Source organism: Lactuca virosa, chromosome 1 (assembly GCF_052849685.1).
Source record: "Lactuca virosa cultivar CGN04683 chromosome 1, Lactuca_virosa_CGN04683_v6, whole genome shotgun sequence".
Taxonomy (NCBI): domain Eukaryota; kingdom Viridiplantae; phylum Streptophyta; class Magnoliopsida; order Asterales; family Asteraceae; genus Lactuca; species Lactuca virosa.
This window is the reverse complement of record NC_136426.1, coordinates 224,714,665-224,734,071: the sequence shown is the minus strand read 5'-3', so window position 1 is coordinate 224,734,071 and position 19,407 is coordinate 224,714,665. Positions and strand designations below refer to the sequence as shown.

Sequence of the window (19,407 nt, the reverse complement as noted above, 5' to 3'; positions counted from 1 at the left end):
TAAGATCACTAGTTTAAGGTAGATATCAACTTATTAGGGTAAGAAACACTTACAAAGTTGAAGATCAAGAAGAAAAATCGGATGATACTTGAGAGGATTTGAGTTTGGATCTTGAAAATGTGAAAAAGTGATTAAAATGGCTAAGTGCCATATTTATACCCTTGGGGTTTACGGCCGTAAACACCTTTGTTTAGGCCGTAAACTCCAAACTCTTGGAGTTTTGGAATATTATTGTTGCACAATAAACCCTACGGCATCCTCTCTCCTGTTATCTCCTGAAGTACTAACTTTAAAACACTCAAACTTTTTCCAAAAAGTTTGAAAGTTAGTAGAAACTGTTTTGACTTCTATTGAATCGAATGGTTGTACAGAATAGAAATTTCGGGTTGTCACACTTGCGAAGGTAGAGCTTCAAACCGAAAAGATAAATTTTTCGGGCTTCTCGGGAACTTCGGAACGTATTTCGGGCTTTAAAAATGATACCGGGGCTTCGGGGGAAGTCAAAATAATAAAAAAAAATGAAAAATGGGTAAAAAATGACAATTTTGGAATTCTACCCGGGAGATCTCACAGGTCTTCTATTTATAGGGGCGAAGGTCGGAAGGTCGGCCAAGAAGAGGGGAGTCAGCGAGGCAGGTGGCAGCCGCGGAGCGAGGCCAGGTGGTGGGTGCGAGCTTCGGACACGCGAAGGGCACGCGACAATCTCAGATTGGACCAGCGAAGCTCGGATGCGATGAGTCACAGCGACACGGGGCAAGGCACGTCGGACGGGGATAGGCTTCGGCCTCGGTCCAATCAGAAGGCAACACGCATCTGCTGACTCACCGAGATCGGATGACGTGGCTGGCACTATTCATGCAAAAATTCTCGAAAATTGTCCCCAATCTTGTAAAATCCATAACTTTCTCATATGGGCTCTATTTTTGACGTTATTTATATGCACGCATAGGGAAAATTATGCTCTACAACTTTCGTTTAGACTTCGTCGGAAAATTTTGAATTTATTTTAATATTATTATTTTTAACAGACCGGGACTGGTAAATTCGTTAAAAATCATAACTTCTTCATCCGACGTCCGTTTTCGTCAGACTTTTTACCATTGTACTGCTACCGACGAGACCTTCGATTCTCGTTTAGGTTGTTTCGGCTAAAAATCACTCGATCTAAAATTCGAGTTTTTAGCTGTCTACTGCTAAGCTAAAACTTAGAAAAATCATAACTTCCCCATACGAAGTCAGATTTTGGCATTCTTTTTATGAAAATTCTCGGTTTAACAAATACTACGACTTTAATTTAGATCACCAAGGCTAAAAAGTAGTTTATCAAAAACTCACTTTTTACGTCATTCGGCGCCGTGTCGGTTTTGTCGCGGATCTTCGATTGGTCATAACTTCTTTGTTATAACTCGGATTTCGATGAGGTTTTCGCCTAAATGTTTCTAACGAGATTATCTACAACTTTAAATAATAAAATTTTACTTATTTCAAATTTTATATTTTCGCTAAATTTCACTATTTGGCTTCTAATTGGAATCTCATAAGACTTCCAATATTTTATGAGTGATTCTAAACATAGTTTTACTTCATTTCTAGTAAAAACTATATGTTAGAACTCAACACTCAATTTCACATAATATTTCATAATATTATTAACTTTTCAAATTACATAACACGATTTCAAAATGTGTATGTTACAACAATGGAGGCGGAAATGGCCAGGGAACGGGAAGCTCCAACCATGGAATGAATCAAGGGTCCACGAAAGCATGCACTTATAAAGATTTCTCTAATGAAAAACCCCAAACATTCAACGGGACCGGTGGGGTAATAACTTTAAAACGCTGGATCGAGAAAATTGAGTCAGTCTTCGAGATATGTGAATGCCCTGAAGAGAGTAAAGTAAAGTTTGCGGCCTGTATGTTTGTCGATCGAGCACTATCATGGTGGAATGGTCGTGTTGAGGCCTTAACACTTCCAGTTGCAAACGCCATGTCGTGGGAGGAACTCAAGGAGATGTTGTTGGCTGAATACTGTCCCCATGGGGAAATACAGAAGCTGGAACAGGAGTTATGGAATCTCACGGTGCAAAACTCAGATATTGAAGCTTATGTCGCTAGGTTCAGCGAGCTGACACTTCTATGCCCTGGGATGATAACCTCGGAGGGAAAGAAAATTGAACGTTTCATTTGGGGGTTAACTCCTCCAATTCAGGGGAACGTGATTGCAGCAAACCCTAAAACTTTCGATAGAGCAAAGTGTCTAGCTCATAAGCTCTATGATCATGGAAACAAGAAAGGCACCAAGAATACAGAGGCAGAAGCCAAGAAGGAAGGAGGCAACAAGAAGAATTCGGGAAATAAAAGGAAAGGGGGAGAGTCTTCAGGATCTTCTAATAAACAACAAACGGTAGCAGTTCACGCTGCTACCGCTCAAACCTCATAAACTCCAACTGCAACAACTACAACCAGCCCATCACCCGCGAAACCTTACGCAGGTTCCCACCCGAAGTGTCACAAGTGTAGTTTCCATCATGTCGGGGCATGCAAGGACTTCCAATGCACAAACTGTAATAGAAAAGGGCACACTGCCCGATATTGCAGGTCCCAGCCACCGCAAAACAACCCTCAATCCAACAATGTCGGGGCCAGTCGCACGTGTTACGGATGCGAAGAAGCTGGCTACTTCAAGCGAAACTGTCCAAAAGCCAACAATCAAGGTGCAGGAGGATCTGGCAGGGTACTAACATTGGGGCAGGGTGAAGCAATTTTAGATCCGGCTGTTGTCGTTGGTACGTTTCCCCTCAACAACACTTATGCATGCATTTTGTTCGATAGTGGGGCTGAGCGGAGTTTTGTGACTTATAAATTCAAAAACCTACTAAATCAATAACCCCAAAATCTAAGCAAAGCCTTCACGGTGGAGATGGCTAAAGGGAAGACCCCACCATGCCGATATTATGTGTCGCGAGAAGGTCGTTCGCCTTCACCTACCCACCAAAAAAACTCTAATCATTTACGGCGATAAACCTGGTGTAAATCTTCGTCTTATCTCGTGCATCAAGTCACAAAAGTGTCTGCACAAGAAAAATCATGCCATTCTAGCCCACGTGGTGGACAAACAGAAAGGGGAAAAGAACATTAACGATATTCTAGATGTGCGCGACTTTCCAGACGTATTCCCAAAAGATCTCTCGGGGATACCTCCCGAGAGACAGGTCAAATTTCAAATTGACATGATACCTAGAGCCACATCAATTGCTAAATCACCCTATAGGTTAGCTCCTGCGGAAATGCAGGAGTTATTGAGCCAACTAAGGGAACTCCTTGACAAAGGGTTTATAAATGTAACATACACGTTCAGTTATAGTGTTATGTAATTTTAAAAGTGAATAATATAATGAAATATTATATGAATTTGAGCGTTGAGTTCTAACAGATAGTTTTTATTAGAAATGAAGTAAAACTATGTTTAAAATCACTCGGAAAATATTGGAAGTCTTATGAGATTCCAATCTAATGTCAAATATCGAAATTAACGAAAATATAAAGTTGGAAATAAGTAAAAACAATGTTTTTAAAAGTTGTAAAGAATCTCGTTAGAAACGTTTAGGCGAAAACCTCATCGAAATCCGAGTTATAACGAAGAAGTTATGACTTATTGAAGTTTCGTGACAGAAGCCGCTCGACGCCATATGACGTAAAAAGTGAGTTTTCAATAAACTACTTTTTAGCCTTTATAATCTAAATTAAATTCGTAATATTCGTTAAACCGGGAATTTCCATAAAAAGAACGTCCAAATCTGACTTCGTATGAGGAAGTTATGATTTTTCTAAGTTTCGGAATAGCAGTAGACAGCTAAAAACTCGAAATAAAGATCGAGTGATTTTTAGCCGACGCAACCTAAACGAGAATCGAAGGTCTCGTCAATAATAGTACAACGGTAAAAAGACAGACGAAAACGGACATCGGATGAAGAAGTTATGAATTTTTTAATGGACTTTTCCTGTCCCGGCTTGTTAAAAATATAATATTAAAAATAAAGTCAAAATTAGCCGACGGAGTCTAAACTAAAGTTGTAGAGCATAATCGCACCTACGTGTGGATATAAAGAACGTCAAAAACGGAGCTCGTATGCAAAAGATATGGATTTTTGAAGTTCGGAGTACAAACCTCAAGACCTGACTGCGTTCACGACGTGAATCATAGAATTCACGACGTGAACTACTTGACGACACCTTTCGAGCCCAGAAGACACACAGAAAGCCTAGGGGATGACCGGGATTAAACTCACGACGTGAACAAGCATGATTCACGCCGTGAACCTCGAAAACTCACCCTCTAAAAGGGATGCGAAGGCAGCCGTATTTGGTTTACAAATTTCAATCCTCTCTCACTTTCTACTCTCTTTTTTAACCCACTTTTAACCCCCTGAAGTCCCGGTATCATCCCCGACACCCAAATCAAGTCCCGACACTCCGAAGTTCCCGAGAAAATCATAGTTTCTAGCCGAAACTCTGCCCGAGTAAGGCCGGTTTTCAACTAAAATCCTCGGTTTCGTCACAGAAAGTCATATTTAGAGTCGAAGTGCTGCCCAAATTAATCCCCGGTTATTTCACGGTGAGTTCAATATATAGGAACAATTGTATGTTATGTGTTATATGTGGTATGTGTTTTTCCGTGTTATCATCTCGTGTTATTATTTCCGCTATTATGGTAGCAAAGTTGTACCTTTGACCATGTGATCAGTGAAAGGACTTAGATTCACAGTGGTACTGGTATGTAGCCTCTGGCCATGTAGAGCATGTCTCGTAAGAGAATGACTTCTATTCTATGGCATTGGCAGAAGGTTAGATAGGGCTAAAAGCCTGAAATCTACCAAAATGTTTAATCTGAAATCGTATGTCTTCTGTGCCATTTGTGCCAAAGTGTTATTGATGTATATCAAGTATTGAAATTGTTATGTCTCATTGATTGTATATCATTGAATCAAATCATCGATTGATATGGAAAGCTTGTCGCATTTCACATATGCCTTTGTTGTTCCTTGTACCCCTTTTCTTCTGCCATATTAAAGTATATATATGGCATAACGTTATATTGTATCTATTATTGAACTCACTAAGCGTCACCGCTTACCCCTCTCAGTGTTTAACAATTGCAGGTAATGAGAATCCAGTATAGTCATATACTGTTGGAAGATTTAGAATAGTTTATACTATTACTTTTGTACTTGGGTTTATGTTGTATAAAAATTATAATATCCTGGGTAGTTATGTAATATACTGAAACTTAGTCAGTTTGTATCCAGTATTTTGTAATCACACTATCAATGTAATATATTATTTATAAATATGCATGTAGCATGTTTTGGAGTAACAATATTGTGAAGTTTGAAAGTTTGGGTCTTTCAGAAATACGAAAGTTTAGAAAGAGGTTCTTTCAATAAAACCAAGCTTCTCACCCTGGGGAGCTCCGGTTTTGTTTCTCAAGAAGAAGGACGGATCTTTCAGAATGTGCATTGATTATCAGGAGTTAAACAAACTCACTATCAAGAACCGATACCCTCTCCCTCGGATTGATGATCTATTCGACCAACTTCAAAGAGCCAGTTACTTTTCCAAAATAGATCTACAGTCCGGATATCACTAACTACGGGTCCGAGAAGAAGATATCCCCAAAACTGCCTTCCGAACCCGCTACGGACATTTTGAGTTCGTGGTAATGCCCTTCGGTCTGACAAATGCACCTGCATCATTTATGGACCTCATGATCGAGTTTGCCGACCATTCCTCGATAACTTCGTAATCGTCTTCATCGATGACATACTTGTTTATTCATGAAGCAAGGAAGAACACAGTCAACATCTAAGGCAGGTCTTGGAAACTCTAAGGGCGGAGAAGCTGTACGCAAAATTCTCCAAATGTGAGTTCTGGATTCGCAGGATGGATTTCTTGGGGCACGTAGTCAGTGAGGAAGGGATACAGGTGGATCCTTCTAAGATCTAGGCTATTGAGGGTTGGGCAACCTCGAAGACGCCAATGGAGATCAGGAAATTCCTGGGCCTTGTTGGTTATTACAGAAGGTTCATTCAGAATTTCTCCAAAATCACCAAGCCTCTCACCGCTCTCAACCAAAAAGGCGTACCCTTCAACTGGGATGCAAAACAAGAAGCTGCTTTCCAAACTCTGAAGCAGGCCCTCTACAGTGCGCCGGTCTTGATTCTACCAGAGGGAACGGAAGATTTCGTAGTGTATTGCGACGCTTCCAACCAGGGTTTGGGATGTGTGCTAATGTAGCGTGGAAAGGTGATTGCCTAAGCGTCTAGGCAACTGAAAAATCACGAGGTGAATTACACTACCCATGATCTCGAGTAGGAGCGGTGGTATTTGCTTTAAAAAATTGGAGGCACTATCTCTATGGGAAAAAGTGCACCGTTTACACAGACCACAAAAGCCTCCAACACATTCTGAATCAAAAGGAATTAAACATGGCAGCGAAGATGCGTCGAGCTGCTCAACGACTACGAATTTGAGATCTAGTACCATCTCGACAAGGCTAACGTGGTGGCCGACACCTTAAGCAGGAAGGAATACTCGGGCCGCCAAGTAAAAATAATGACAATGACCATCCATTCCCACTTGTCTTCACAGATCAAAGAGGCTCAGCTGGAGGCCTTGAAGCCGGAGAACGCCGTGAGTGAAGTACTGCGTGGGATTGGAAAGAATCTTGAAATCAAAGAAGACGGAGTTTACTATTTCATGAATCGAATCTGGATCCCAAAATTTGGAGGATTCAGAGACGTAGTCATGAATGAAGCACATAAGACACGATACTTCGTCCATCCAGGTTCGTATAAAATGTACTTGGATATCAAACAACATTATTGGTGGCCAAACATGAAAGCGGAGATTGCTACCTACGTGGGCAAGTGCCTGACTTACGCAAAGGTTAAGGTAGAATATCATAAACCCTCAGGATTATTACAACAACCAGTGATAACCGAGTGGAAATAGGAACGAATAACAATGGATTTTATAACCAAATTGCCTAAATCGGCTGACAGATTGGATGCCATTTGGGTGATTGTCGATCGGTTGACTAAATCCGCCCATTTCCTACCAATAAAAAAAACATACAAAATGGAGAGATTGACTCGGATCTACATAAAGGAGGTGGTGAGACTTCATGGGGTTCCGATATCTATCATCCCTGACCGAGATAGTAGATTCACCTAACGATTCTGGCAGTCACTCCAAAAAGCAATAGGGACCCAATTTGATATGAGTACTGCCTACCACCCCCAGACCAACGGTCAAAGTGAGCGAACCATTTAGACACTGGAAGATATGCTCCGAGCTTGTGTGATAGATTTTGGCAAGACATGGGATACCCACGTGCCACTAATCGAGTTCTCCTACAACAACAGCTACCACACAAGCATTAAAGTCGCTCCCTTCGAGGCCTTGTACGGTCGGAAATGCAGATCACCTCTTTGTTGGGCTGAGGTGGGAGACACCCAGCTGGCAAGAGGACAAACACTTAACAGCACTCTCACCGGACCCGAGATCATTCGGGAAACAACTGAGAAGATCGTCCAAATCAAGGCACGACTCCAAGCGTCTAGGGATAGACAGAAGAGCTACGCAAACAAGAGACGAAAACCGTTGGAGTTCCAAGTAGTTGATAGCGTGCTGCTAAAAGTCTCTCCCTGGAAAGGGATGATACGGTTTGGAAAGCGGAGAAAGTTAAACCCACCATACATCGGACCATTCGAGATCCTTGCCAGGATCGGTCCGGTAGCCTACAAGTTGTAGCTACCATCGGAGCTCAGCAACGTACACCCTGTCTTCCACGTGTCAAACCTCAAGAAGTGCCTATCGGATGAAACCCTCATTGTTCCACTCGATGAGATTGAGGTGAACGAGAATCTCCTGTTCGTTGAAGAACCAGTCGAAATCATGGATAGGGAAGTGAAGCGTAGGAAGCAAAGCCGCATTCCTATTGTGAAAGTACAATGGAGCGCAAAACGTGGACCTGAGTTCACATTGGAACGCGAGGATCAAATGATGCAGAAGTACCCTCACCTCTTTTCTAGCCCTTAAGGATATCTCACGAAAGAATTTCGGGACGAAATTCCCTCTAACGGGGGGATGATGTCAAAACTAACATTTTAGGGCCAGGATTTCCTATCCATGTACAAGATAGTTCTTTGTGTAACTATGTAACGATGTGTTCAAATACGAACCAAACTTTAAATGTTATATTTGTTTATACATCCAAAAACTTGAACACATGTCGAAACTTCCTCGTAAAAGCCTAAACCTAATCCAAAAAGCTTCATTCACTCAACATTGGGTTTAGACCTTGGATTCTCGGTTCAAACCTTCTAATGGACCAAAACCTTCTTATTGGGCCCTAATGCGCCAATAACCCCTCAACTTGGTTCTTTTGGGCCAAGAATCCACATATAGGCCCTAGTTGGGCCGAAATTCATTAAGAAATAGTATTTTGAGCCATAAGACCCTTAGTGGGCCTTATTGGGCTGTGAACACCTTCTTTGGGCCATATTGGGCCCAATACTCCATTTGGCATTATTTTGGGGCTAAAACTCTCTTAATGGGCCTTATTGGGCCATGAAAAATTAAGTTAAGACTTAATTGGGCCAATGCCCTCCATAGATCATTTAATTGGGCCGAAAAATCCCTAATGGGCCAATGTATTCTCGGTTGCATTACAAATCCAAACCCAACCCCAAAAATTTGTTTCTTTCTCCCCTCTCCTATTCTCGGTTCTAAAAAAAGAGAGAGAGAGAGAGAGAGAGAGAGAGAGAGGGAGAAGATGGTATCAATTCAAATTGTGACGCCTCATTTTTGCATGGAAGATATCCATGCATAAGAAAACCATGTTTCTAGGGAGAAGATTGTCCACCAAATATCTAGGTCAAAGCCTCTCTCTCTCACTCTCCTTATCTCGGCCAAACCATCATCCACCTCTCTCCATTTCTCACAATTCAAAGTTACTTCTTATCTTATTTTCTCTTAAAACACAAGAAACTTCCTCACTTTTCTTCATCAAAATCGTGGGTTTTGGTGTGGGTTTTCTCAAAGAATCTCTTCAAGTAGCACACTCTTGGTAAGTTCTTGTTAAGCCTTATAGTTAAATCCAAGTATACACTAAAAATCTTCTTCAAACCACTCTATTTTTCGTGTATATGTTTCTTAGGACCATCTTCACTCGAAAACCTCTTCAAGAAGCTAGCTAAGGCCGAAAACTTCCTTCCCTTTTCTCTTCAAAACCGATCAAACCTCAAGGTGAGCTTCATACCCTTTTGTTTTCGTGTTTTTCCATCTTTAGGGGGGAATACAAGCTTGGGTTTGTGTATAATCTTTGTATTTATGCGTGCATGTGTGTATTTTCATGATATGTTGTGTGGTATGTTATGACACCATGAAAAACACCCATAAACTCGAAATCTCTTCCAAGATTTGAAGTTTTTAGCAAGGAAGTTACTTTATGTAATTTCCTATGTTGTTTGGAAAGATTAAACATGTTAAAAGTTACTATGAACTAAAGAAAGTATACAAAGGGGCCATATTTGACAATAAGAGAAAAAAGGGACTCTTAGTGACCTTCTCGATTTAAAATGGGCCAAGAGTGTCATTTTTTATAAAAATGGACTTTATGTGTCATTCACGGTATTATTGGGCCAAAAGTGTGATTTTTTATAAAAATGGGCTTTTATTGATATTCTCGGTATTATTGGGCCAAAAACGTCATTTTTGATAAAAATGGGCTTTTATTTGACATTCACGGTATTATTGGGCCAAAAGTGCCATTTTTGATAAAACTGGGCTTTTATTTGACATTCACGGTTTTATTGGGCCAAAAGTGTCATTTTTGATAAAAATGGGCTTTTATTGACATTCTCGGTATTATTAGGCCAAAAACGTCATTTTTTATAAAAATGGGCTTTTATTTGACATTCACGGTATTTATGGGCCAAAAGTGACATTTTTAATAAAAATGGGCTTTTAATGACATTCACAGTATTATTGGACTTAAAGTGTCATTTTTGATAAAAATGGGCTTTTAAGGTCATTCCCGGTTTTATTGGGCTAAAGTGTCATTTTTGATAAAAATGGGCTTTTAATGTCCTTCACGGTTTTATTGGGCCTAAAGTGTCATTTTTAATTAAAGTGGGTGGAAAGTGAACAAATAAACAAATACGGGCCATTCTTGAATACTTAAGTCAAAATGGGCCTTGTATGGCCCTTCCATCCTAATTGGGCCTTATATGACACCTTCTATGTTAATTGGGCATTAGTGTCAATTTTATGTAAATTGGGCCACTCGTGAACACATCGTTAACAATCGGCTATTTTGATAACAACGATGAAACTATGAACTATTCTGACACTTTCGATAAAAAGGATTGCATTTTTACTATTCATGAGTTATAGTCAAAATATACACTTGTAACATTATTTTAACGCTAAAATAATGAAACACAATATTCGCGTAGAAATTTCGTTAAGGCTCTTCTGAGACGCACCTTCATCGTACCTACCTTAGTGTACACCGTAAGCCCTGTACCAGTGTCTCCTGGAGGGAGAACGGGAATTTGTGTATAGATCTATACGGGGATGACACCCCACACTTGAGCTGCTCGCTACAGTTAGACAGACTAGTCTAGGGTGACAAATGTCTTCTCAAAAACCGACGCCTGAAGAACGTCAAGTCAGGCCCTCCGTCATATTAGTATGGTTATAACGACTCACATAGAGAATAACAAAACTATTATAAGTTTTACGCTGAATATACATACCACTCAGTTTTTGCAAAGTATAAACATTGTGTGATTATTTTCTACTATCCACCTCACTCCGGTCTTAGGGTTTAAGACCAGATATTCTCATGACACAGAAAAAACAGGATTTTCTGGGAATCACCCTCTATACAGTTTTCAAACAAGATAAAACAAGGATACACATGCTATTATACAAGATTTGAAATAAAACTCACAAACTATTTTTACTAAAAATATCGGATTTTCTGGAGTTTTCAAACCAACGTAAAGTTTTCATATAAACATGCTTATAAATTCACCAACATTTTATATGTTGACGCTTTGAAAATAACTTGTATTCTCAGGAACTCATTAAGCAGGGTGGCAGCTTGGGACTTTTGGGAAATTGTTGTATTTTGTTTTCACCATACACTTGTTAATTTTTGGGGTGTAATTTACGAATGGGTACAATGATGCAAACCATGTATGTTGTTATATTTTATGTATGGTGATGATGATTGTATATGTTTCATTTATATACACTTGTTATGATATTACAAAATGAAGTCATTCGCCCCCGGACGTTTCCGCCGTTCCGGTTCGGGGGTGTGACAAGTTTGGCGAGAAATAGTTATTGATTAGTTAATTGATCGTTATGGTTAATATATGGTAAGACTAGAAAAGTTCTAATAAACTTGATATATTTACCAAATAGGTTCGTACAAGTGATGAATCGGAAAGCAATGCATACTTTGATACGAGAATGATAGTTAGTCCTCATTAACTAACAAGGTGGCTAACCACACTTCTTTTCTATATATACGTTATATGAATGTATGCAGTGGCGAATCTAGGATTAAAATTCACAGGTGTCCCAACCCAAATAGAGTACACAAAAAACGAGTTAAAATTTAATTTTTATTGGGTCGAACTATCAATAATACAATCTAAACCAAAATACTATTAAATTTAATACCAAAGATCCACTACAGTTCTAAAAATACTAGTTAATATCTTACAATTGTTCACGACGAGGTTTCATATTTCTAAAATAATATATAATTGCATCGTTGCTAATACTATCTAACACATCTTTCTCAACATATGACACTAGACAATCATTCATAAATTGATCACTCATCTTATTGCGCAAATCGTTCTTTATCAACTTCATTGCTGAAAATGCTCGTTCCACGGTGGATGTTGCAACAGGTAAAATCAATGCTAATTTTAGTAGAAGATATATCATCTTATTGTATGCTTGTTTGTTTCAACCATCATCTTTGCCAAGTTTCCAATTCCTTTCAAGTTATTAAACCTTGGATCTCCACGCACATCTATAATGTAATTTTGCAGGTTTGCTTTAAGTGCTCCAAGCTCATGTTCCGGGAACTCGCTAGGATAAAATTTAGCCAGTTTGAGCAATTCTTCCACATTAAATGCTTTAAAAGACTTACTTGGACACAAAGAAGCCATAGAAACAAGTAATGTCGTGTTTACTTCATTAAACCGATTGTTGAGCTCCTGAGATTGCATATCTATGACCGCAACAAATACATCAACCTTGTAGTGGTGCAAGCAGTTAATCTGTGAGTTAAATAGAAAAAAAACACGTTAATAGTTAATTAGAAAGTTGTGGAAAATAAATAATCTTTGCAATTTCTAACCTTTGACTCTTTGCGGCGACTTACTCCATCATAATATGGATCTTCCATATTCAGAATTTCAACATCATGTTTTTTGAAGAACAAAGTAACATCGTTTAAAAATGGTCCTCATCCTTCGTTCCTCATTTCATTCAGTCTCTCCTTACAAGACCTCACTTGATGCATTGCATTTACAATATCTTGGTCTTTCTTTTGTAATGTGGTGTTCAAATCATTTGTGACCCCTAATATATCAACCATCAAGTTTAGGCAAAAAATAAAATCAAAAGTTTGTAACGACTTCAGTAGATGACGAGCTTCTGCTTTGTGATCTTGACAATTACTATCTTTCATGATGTATTTGAGTACTTCACAAATCGAAGAATATATTCTCTTTATATTAGAAAGTGAACCAAAATGAGAACCCCAAAGAGTATCACCGGGTCGTTTGATACCAATTTCTTGATTCAAACCTGTACCACTTGAAATGTCACCTGAAATTAACATTAAAAACTTTAGCAATAAAAAACAATGTAAATTAAAGAAAAACAAAAAGAATAAAAAAAAATAGAAGAAACCTGCAGCAAGTGCTTCCACCAATTTTGTTGCTTGAGTCTCTCTTAACTTGTCTCGGCGTTTATAAGAAGATCCAATCACGTTTAACAAACGAGAAATCAAATCAAAAAAATCATTAATGTTAGAGTGATTTTTCGCAACAAACACAAGTGCCAATTGTAACTGATGAGCAAAACAGTGAATATAATGTGCCGATTGCACTTCTTTCATAATCAAGGTCTTCAATCCATTAAATGCACCTCTCATGTTACTAGCTCCATCATAGCCTTGTCCTTGGATCCTATGTGGACTCAATCCACATTCTGACAAAAATGAATAAATAGTCGCCTTAAGTGACAAAGCTGAAGTATCATTTACATGTTTTATACCAACAAATCTTTCTGTAACAACTCCTTGACTATTTACGAACCTCAAAACCAATGCCATTTGCTCCTTACAAGACACGTCGCGTGACTCGTCTACTAAAATTGCAAAAAAATCATCTCTGATATCTTTCATAATAACTTTAATAGTTTCCTTCGATGTAGCATGTATTATGTCTTTTTGAATAGAACTACTTTTCATTTCTGAATTCCGTGGAGCATTCTTTAAAGCAACACTTCCCACTTTATCATTTCGATCAGCATAAAATTGAAGAAGTTCAAGAAAGTTACCTCTGTTACTCGAGTCTTCACTTTCATCGTGACCCTGAAAAGGTAATCCTTATCGCAATAAAAATCTAACACAATCAGTGGAAGCATTTAATCTAATACGATGCTCGTTTTTCATCAATTCGGTTTGCTTATCAAAAGCTGTGGCTATGGACTGTCTTTGATTCATCAAAAATTGACATTTTTGGACTGCCGTATTGTGTGGACTTCCATTATTATGAAGTTCTAGAGATGTTCTCTTGTTCCAAGTCTTAAATCCAACTTTTACAAAATGATCTGAACCACCTTGATTTTTTATCTCAGATTTGAACAAATAACAACATAAACAAAATGCAGCTTCTAGTTTTACACTATATTCCAACCAATATTTATAATCATCAAACCAAGAGGGATTAAATCTACGAAGTTTACCACCAATCTCTCTTTGTTCGAACGAATGTTTTCGAGGTTGATAAGGTCCTTTTTGTAAATACGCTCTTCTAATTTCATCTCGTTGATTGACATGATAAACTTCCATACTTGGTCTTTCTCCCAGATCCGCTGGGAGTGTATTTAAATCAATTTTTACATGCTTTGAGGTAGAGGTGCGTTCCTTGCTGTCTTCATGTAATGTTTCATGTTGATCTGATAAAGAACTTAAACTTGGATTATCAATCTTTTTAAAAAACTTTAACATTGTCCCTAAAACAAAAAAAATGTTAGTTCATACTCCTTTGACCAAAATAAATAAACTATTTAAAAATAAACATATTATCTTTACATTAATTTAAAATTAATGAAGTAACATTACATCTAAGATAATCTATATTATAAAGGCTGGTAAATTGTTGGTTAAAATCAATAGTAAAATTAAACTTATAAGAGCATATTATCAAACTATTAACTACAATCAATGCAAAAACTAAATTAATAAAATCAAAGCATTTTCAATTTAAAAATAGTTATGTACTGCCAAATGAAAGGAGTTGTTGTACCTAAGCATCTATTCTTTCCCTGTATGTCATCTATGTCAGACAAACTTTATTAACTTTATTGACCAAGGATCATACTCTTTTATATTGAAGACTTTCTCTTCTAACTCCATTAATCAATTTCTCTCTTCTTCCATTTACACGATTAAAATACTTTCTCTGTTTCTCATACTTTTTTCTACAATCAAATACCACCGATTTATCTAGAGAAAGAAACTAACCTTTTTTTCAGCTTTCAGCTTTGAAGATAAAGGCTACAATTTGACAATATTGCTGTGGACGTGTGACAACCTAAGGATAGAGATAAGCAAAAAATACGGCCAAAATAAGTAATAAAGCTGGAGAAGAGGGCGGCAGGTGGCAGAATGTAGCAGCGGCGATGGAAGCCGGAGTGGAGTCGTGACGGTGATGGTCGCGAGTATGTGAGAATTCGAGAAACCCTAAGATATGTCGAAAATCAGAGGTGAAGTTCTCGGAAATAAGTATTTTGGTAAAAAAAAAATTATTAGTTTTAGGTTTTTCCTTATTTTTGTCCTACTTTTTCTCACTTTCTATATTGTAATTTTTAGAATACGTTTGTGTTTTAGAATTATGTATTTATTCTTCTTTTTATTCATATATTTGAGGGTGTCCCCATAAAATTTTCAAGGGTGTCCTGCTATAAAAAATTATATACTCTCTAAAAAAAATTCAAAGTAAGGGGTGTCCATGGACACCCTTTGTATTAAGGTAGTGTCGCCCCTGAATGTATGTTCATTAGTGTATTGCGTTAATTTCGTAACAAATACATTATTATTATTTATTGGATTAGAACATGTACGATTAGGAATGGTTGAGATGTATGGTGAATTGGTATGACTTAACATTATAGCAACTTATTACTATGTGAAATAATGTGCTCGATGAGCTGCATTATAAATAAGTCATATAGATAAAATAATTAATCTAGTTCTTATTGGTTGTGAGTAGTGGAATATTGGCAAAGCAGTTGTGGCTATGAGTGACGAAGAATTTATATAGTGGAGTGTATACAGATGGTTTGGTTAATGAATATATCTATTGTATGATAGGATATTGTTGTACTACTAATGTACAAATATGTGTTAGTATAAAATGGTCTTGTTAGCTGTAAGGTAGTATGATGAAGTTTTATACCTTTGATAGAATTATAGCAAGAACGGTATTGTAATATAAGTCTATAATCCTAAAATTAATGGTATGTTAGGTGAATATAATACCATTATTTGAATAATGCAAGTCAATGGTTGATGTCAATAATGACATACTTGTATATCTTTAGTAAAGAGGTTTTAGTACGGGTGACTGCAATACCGTCATTTGAGTAGAGATGGTAGTATGGATGAGTGCAATACCATCATTTGAGTAGAGATGGCAGTCTAGGTCACTTTAATACTATCATTTGAGGAATGCAAGTCCTGGCGGACTTAGTGTTTGTCGTAATCCTTATAGATTATTAAAAAAGAATTAGTGGTACGCATGGTGTTGTAATTACCACTTTATTAGGATCGGTTACTAATGGTATGCTTAGTGCTATAAATATCATTGTATTATCTTCAATACAAGTATTGATTGTAGTCGTATCCATGGTGCTGTAAATACCACTGTAAAGGAATATTTTTAGTTGTGATAATCTTGGTTACTGTAATATCATGGACTAATATAGTAGTGGTCTTGGTGACTATAACACCATAGTATTGAGAATCAATTATTCGTGGTGGTCTTTGTGATTGTAACACCACTATATTGGGATCAGTTATGCATGGTGGCCTTGGTGACTGTAACATCATTTTAATAGAATCAATTATTCGTGGTGGTCTTTGCGATTGTAACACCACCGTATTAGGATCATTTATTCATGTTGGTCTTGGTGACTGTAACACCACAAGATTATTAGAATGGATAAATGCTTGAATATTAGCATTTCAAGTTAATAGTAGCCTTGGTGTATGGCGTACTTATATTGTAGTGAAAGTTTGAATGGTTGTAATGCCTTAAGTGAAATATTGATTGGATAAATTGGTACTCTATGTTGTAAGGATACTAATGAAAAAAAGTTATGTGGAATTGATATTAGCCTGTGTGGTTGTAAGTTTTCTATGGATAATTAATTGTTAGAAAAACATCATATAAATTTGTAAATCTGATTATTAGAGAATTACATACGAACACTCAATTTGAGTGTATAGTAGTTGATTGAAAGGCATTAATGATATATATTTAGTTTTGCAACTAATTTATATAGTATTGATATAGCTATTCACTAAGATAGTTGTAACTTACCATTTTTTGTGTATATCTTTCAGGTTTAAGCAGACTTCTAAAAAGAAGTGGACTCAGTAGCGCCCAACTTGGATTCCTACACGAAGTTAAATGTAAGATCCTCTTGATAACTACTTGTACTAATTTGGATACAAATAAACACCTAATTTGTTATGATTCATTTTTTATAAATGAAAATTTTTTAGGTGTACTTTGTATTAAAAACTCGGGTGTTACATGTACTAAATGGATTATCTTGTGATACGGTCTAGAGATATATGGATCTATTGGTCGTTGTGTATTAGTCTTCCTTTCCTTGGTTCTCAAAGAATTGTTCGATCAATTTCTTATCTTTCATTTGTGATGTTAGTTTTTAGTAAATTGAGTAATCAAACCAGTATAAATGGCCTTTTTGATAAAAATAACCATTTCTTTTTTTTTTTTTGGTAAAATGACCAATTTGTCTGGAACAATATGTTTCGAAGTGATGTCTGGAATCCCGGACTAGTATTTTGGACTCGCATTCATGAGTACGTTTATATTCTTAAAATTAAATTAAGGTTCATTATTCCTAACATGGTTTTGTGTTTAGTTATGGTTTATTTTCGTTCAATTTTATATGGATTTTGAAACATATCTTTTTATATTGCAAAAAGTAACGACACAATGCTTGAAACCCTTAAATCTATTCCAAAAAATAATAATCGGATAAACTTAAATATGTTTTAAATAATAATACAATGTGCAAGTGGACCCTTACTTTTTCTTTGTGCCACATACAGTTTCCCCGAGTCGCATTCGATATGACATTACCCAACTCTTTGTTGAACCCTCTATCCTCATAGATTTTCCAACAAGCAACATTTGTGCTTTTTTTTAAAACCAAAAATAAAAAAAAAACTTTTCTTTACACTTTAAATTATAGTATTTTAGTTTGCGGAAAATCCCAGTATAATAAAACATTTTACAAAAATTGTTTCATTTATTGAAAATATATTTCAGTAAAGATGTTTCAAATACAAAACCTCTAAGGATGTCATAACCAATACAAAACATTATTACAGTGTAAAGACCTAATTGTCCTAAATATTATTGCAGGTTGTCTCTAAATCACAATACATCCTAAACAAGCTCGAACAGCTTTTAACCCTATTACCTGTGATGTATATAATTTGAGTAGGTCGGGCTTGGAAACATGGTGAGACACATAGGGTTTTCAATCCTATAACATTATTATGATAATAATTTTATAATTATCAAACCTACAAAACCAACTACTACCAAACAACATAGATATATCCCATAACTTAGATATTTATAAAACATTACACCCATATATACCCATCCCAACCAATTCTCACAAATCCTAGTCTACGAATATCAACTCGTCTGATGATTCGTTTAGAGCAATGGTTTGACTACATAGCTAGGGGCTTCCTTGGCTGGTATAAGTCATGAAGGCACTTGAGCCATCAGATTTTTTATTGAATATGGTATCCTATTTCATATATGTTTGTATATTATGAGCCCACACTAGCAATGTAATTCACAAGACAATCTAGAATGTCAGGTGTTGTCATCCTTGTCTGTTAGATGGCCAGACATATCATTTTATTTGCCTGATCAGACCCACCACATCTGGCTATCCAAAGGAATATTGTATTCTACTCCGGTACATAATTTTGTACAATTAATACCTGATAGTATCACAGAACAGAGTTCTACTCTTCGTTTCTATCGCACACACCCTTAATATGATGCTACATAATATCCAAACTTATTTGAACTAAGCATCCCCTTTAAGTCCTAGTGTATAACTAGACAAGATTACAAAACCTGTAATTAACACAATTTCCTGTCTATGTAATATATTTACAAAACATGGTGTAACTAAACACTCCTTTGATTTAATTCGAACTAGGAATCCTTTTAAATCTTATTTCATTACCAGGTAAGACTATAATGCTTATGATTGATTTCTAAAACATTTTCATATTTATTCCATACTATCGCAATACAGTAAGAGACTATTCTTTTTTTATCCAATTTAACTAGATCTAAATATTCTTTATATGTCTTAGTTTTAAACTTAGACAAGATTACAATCCTTGTAATCAACTTCCAATACTAATTCTTTTTTAGACAACACTATCCTAATTAAGTGTATATTTTTAACGCATAGTATCTGGTATTTTAATATACAATAATCTTTTGAGTACTAATACTTATTTTTATGATTATCATTTAATAATATCATATAAACATTTAACACATAATTAACCATATTTGGTTCCCACAGTATATATATATATATATATATATATATATATATATATATATATATATATATATTATCAAATACACATTTAACAAATATTCCAGATAATAAGCAATTAATTCACAATTAAACTTTCAACAGACAATTAATACATTTTAATAAATACTTCTTATTAAAATCATGTTCATAAAAGTAACTATCCACTCACCAGATATAAGTG

General features: G+C 36.4%; 2 protein-coding genes across 2 annotated transcripts; both read right to left on the bottom strand.

Annotated features, from left to right (window-relative positions):
* Window positions 1-12,031: 12,031 nt before the first annotated feature.
* LOC145127595 (uncharacterized) lies at window positions 12,032-12,501 on the bottom strand. The gene is made up of 2 exons (XM_079062763.1): window positions 12,454-12,501; window positions 12,032-12,373 (listed from the first exon to the last, which is right to left on the bottom strand). Exons 1-2 carry the CDS (start codon window positions 12,499-12,501, stop codon window positions 12,032-12,034), a joined length of 390 nt encoding a protein of 129 aa, XP_078918889.1.
* A 60-nt stretch (window positions 12,502-12,561) lies between these two features.
* Window positions 12,562-14,334, bottom strand: LOC145127587 (uncharacterized). The gene is made up of 3 exons (XM_079062756.1): window positions 13,761-14,334; window positions 13,011-13,709; window positions 12,562-12,926 (listed from the first exon to the last, which is right to left on the bottom strand). The coding sequence occupies exons 1-3, from the start codon at window positions 14,332-14,334 to the stop codon at window positions 12,562-12,564; spliced, it is 1,638 nt and encodes a 545-aa protein (XP_078918882.1).
* Window positions 14,335-19,407: the final 5,073 nt, after the last annotated feature.

Excerpts from the sequence above, each read along its gene's own strand:
- LOC145127595 (XM_079062763.1), bottom strand. The coding sequence starts at position 12,501 with ATGGAAGATCCATATTATGATGGAGTAAGTCGCCGCAAAGAGTCAAAG. Across the intron at positions 12,374-12,453 it reads GTCGCCGCAAAGAGTCAAAG|ATTAACTGCTTGCACCACTA; the intron begins GTTAGAAATTGC and ends TTTAACTCACAG.
- LOC145127587 (XM_079062756.1), bottom strand. The coding sequence starts at position 14,334 with ATGTTAAAGTTTTTTAAAAAGATTGATAATCCAAGTTTAAGTTCTTTA. Across the intron at positions 13,710-13,760 it reads ATTGATGAAAAACGAGCATC|GATTACCTTTTCAGGGTCAC; the intron begins GTATTAGATTAA and ends TATTGCGATAAG. Across the intron at positions 12,927-13,010 it reads GGTGGAAGCACTTGCTGCAG|GTGACATTTCAAGTGGTACA; the intron begins GTTTCTTCTATT and ends TGTTAATTTCAG.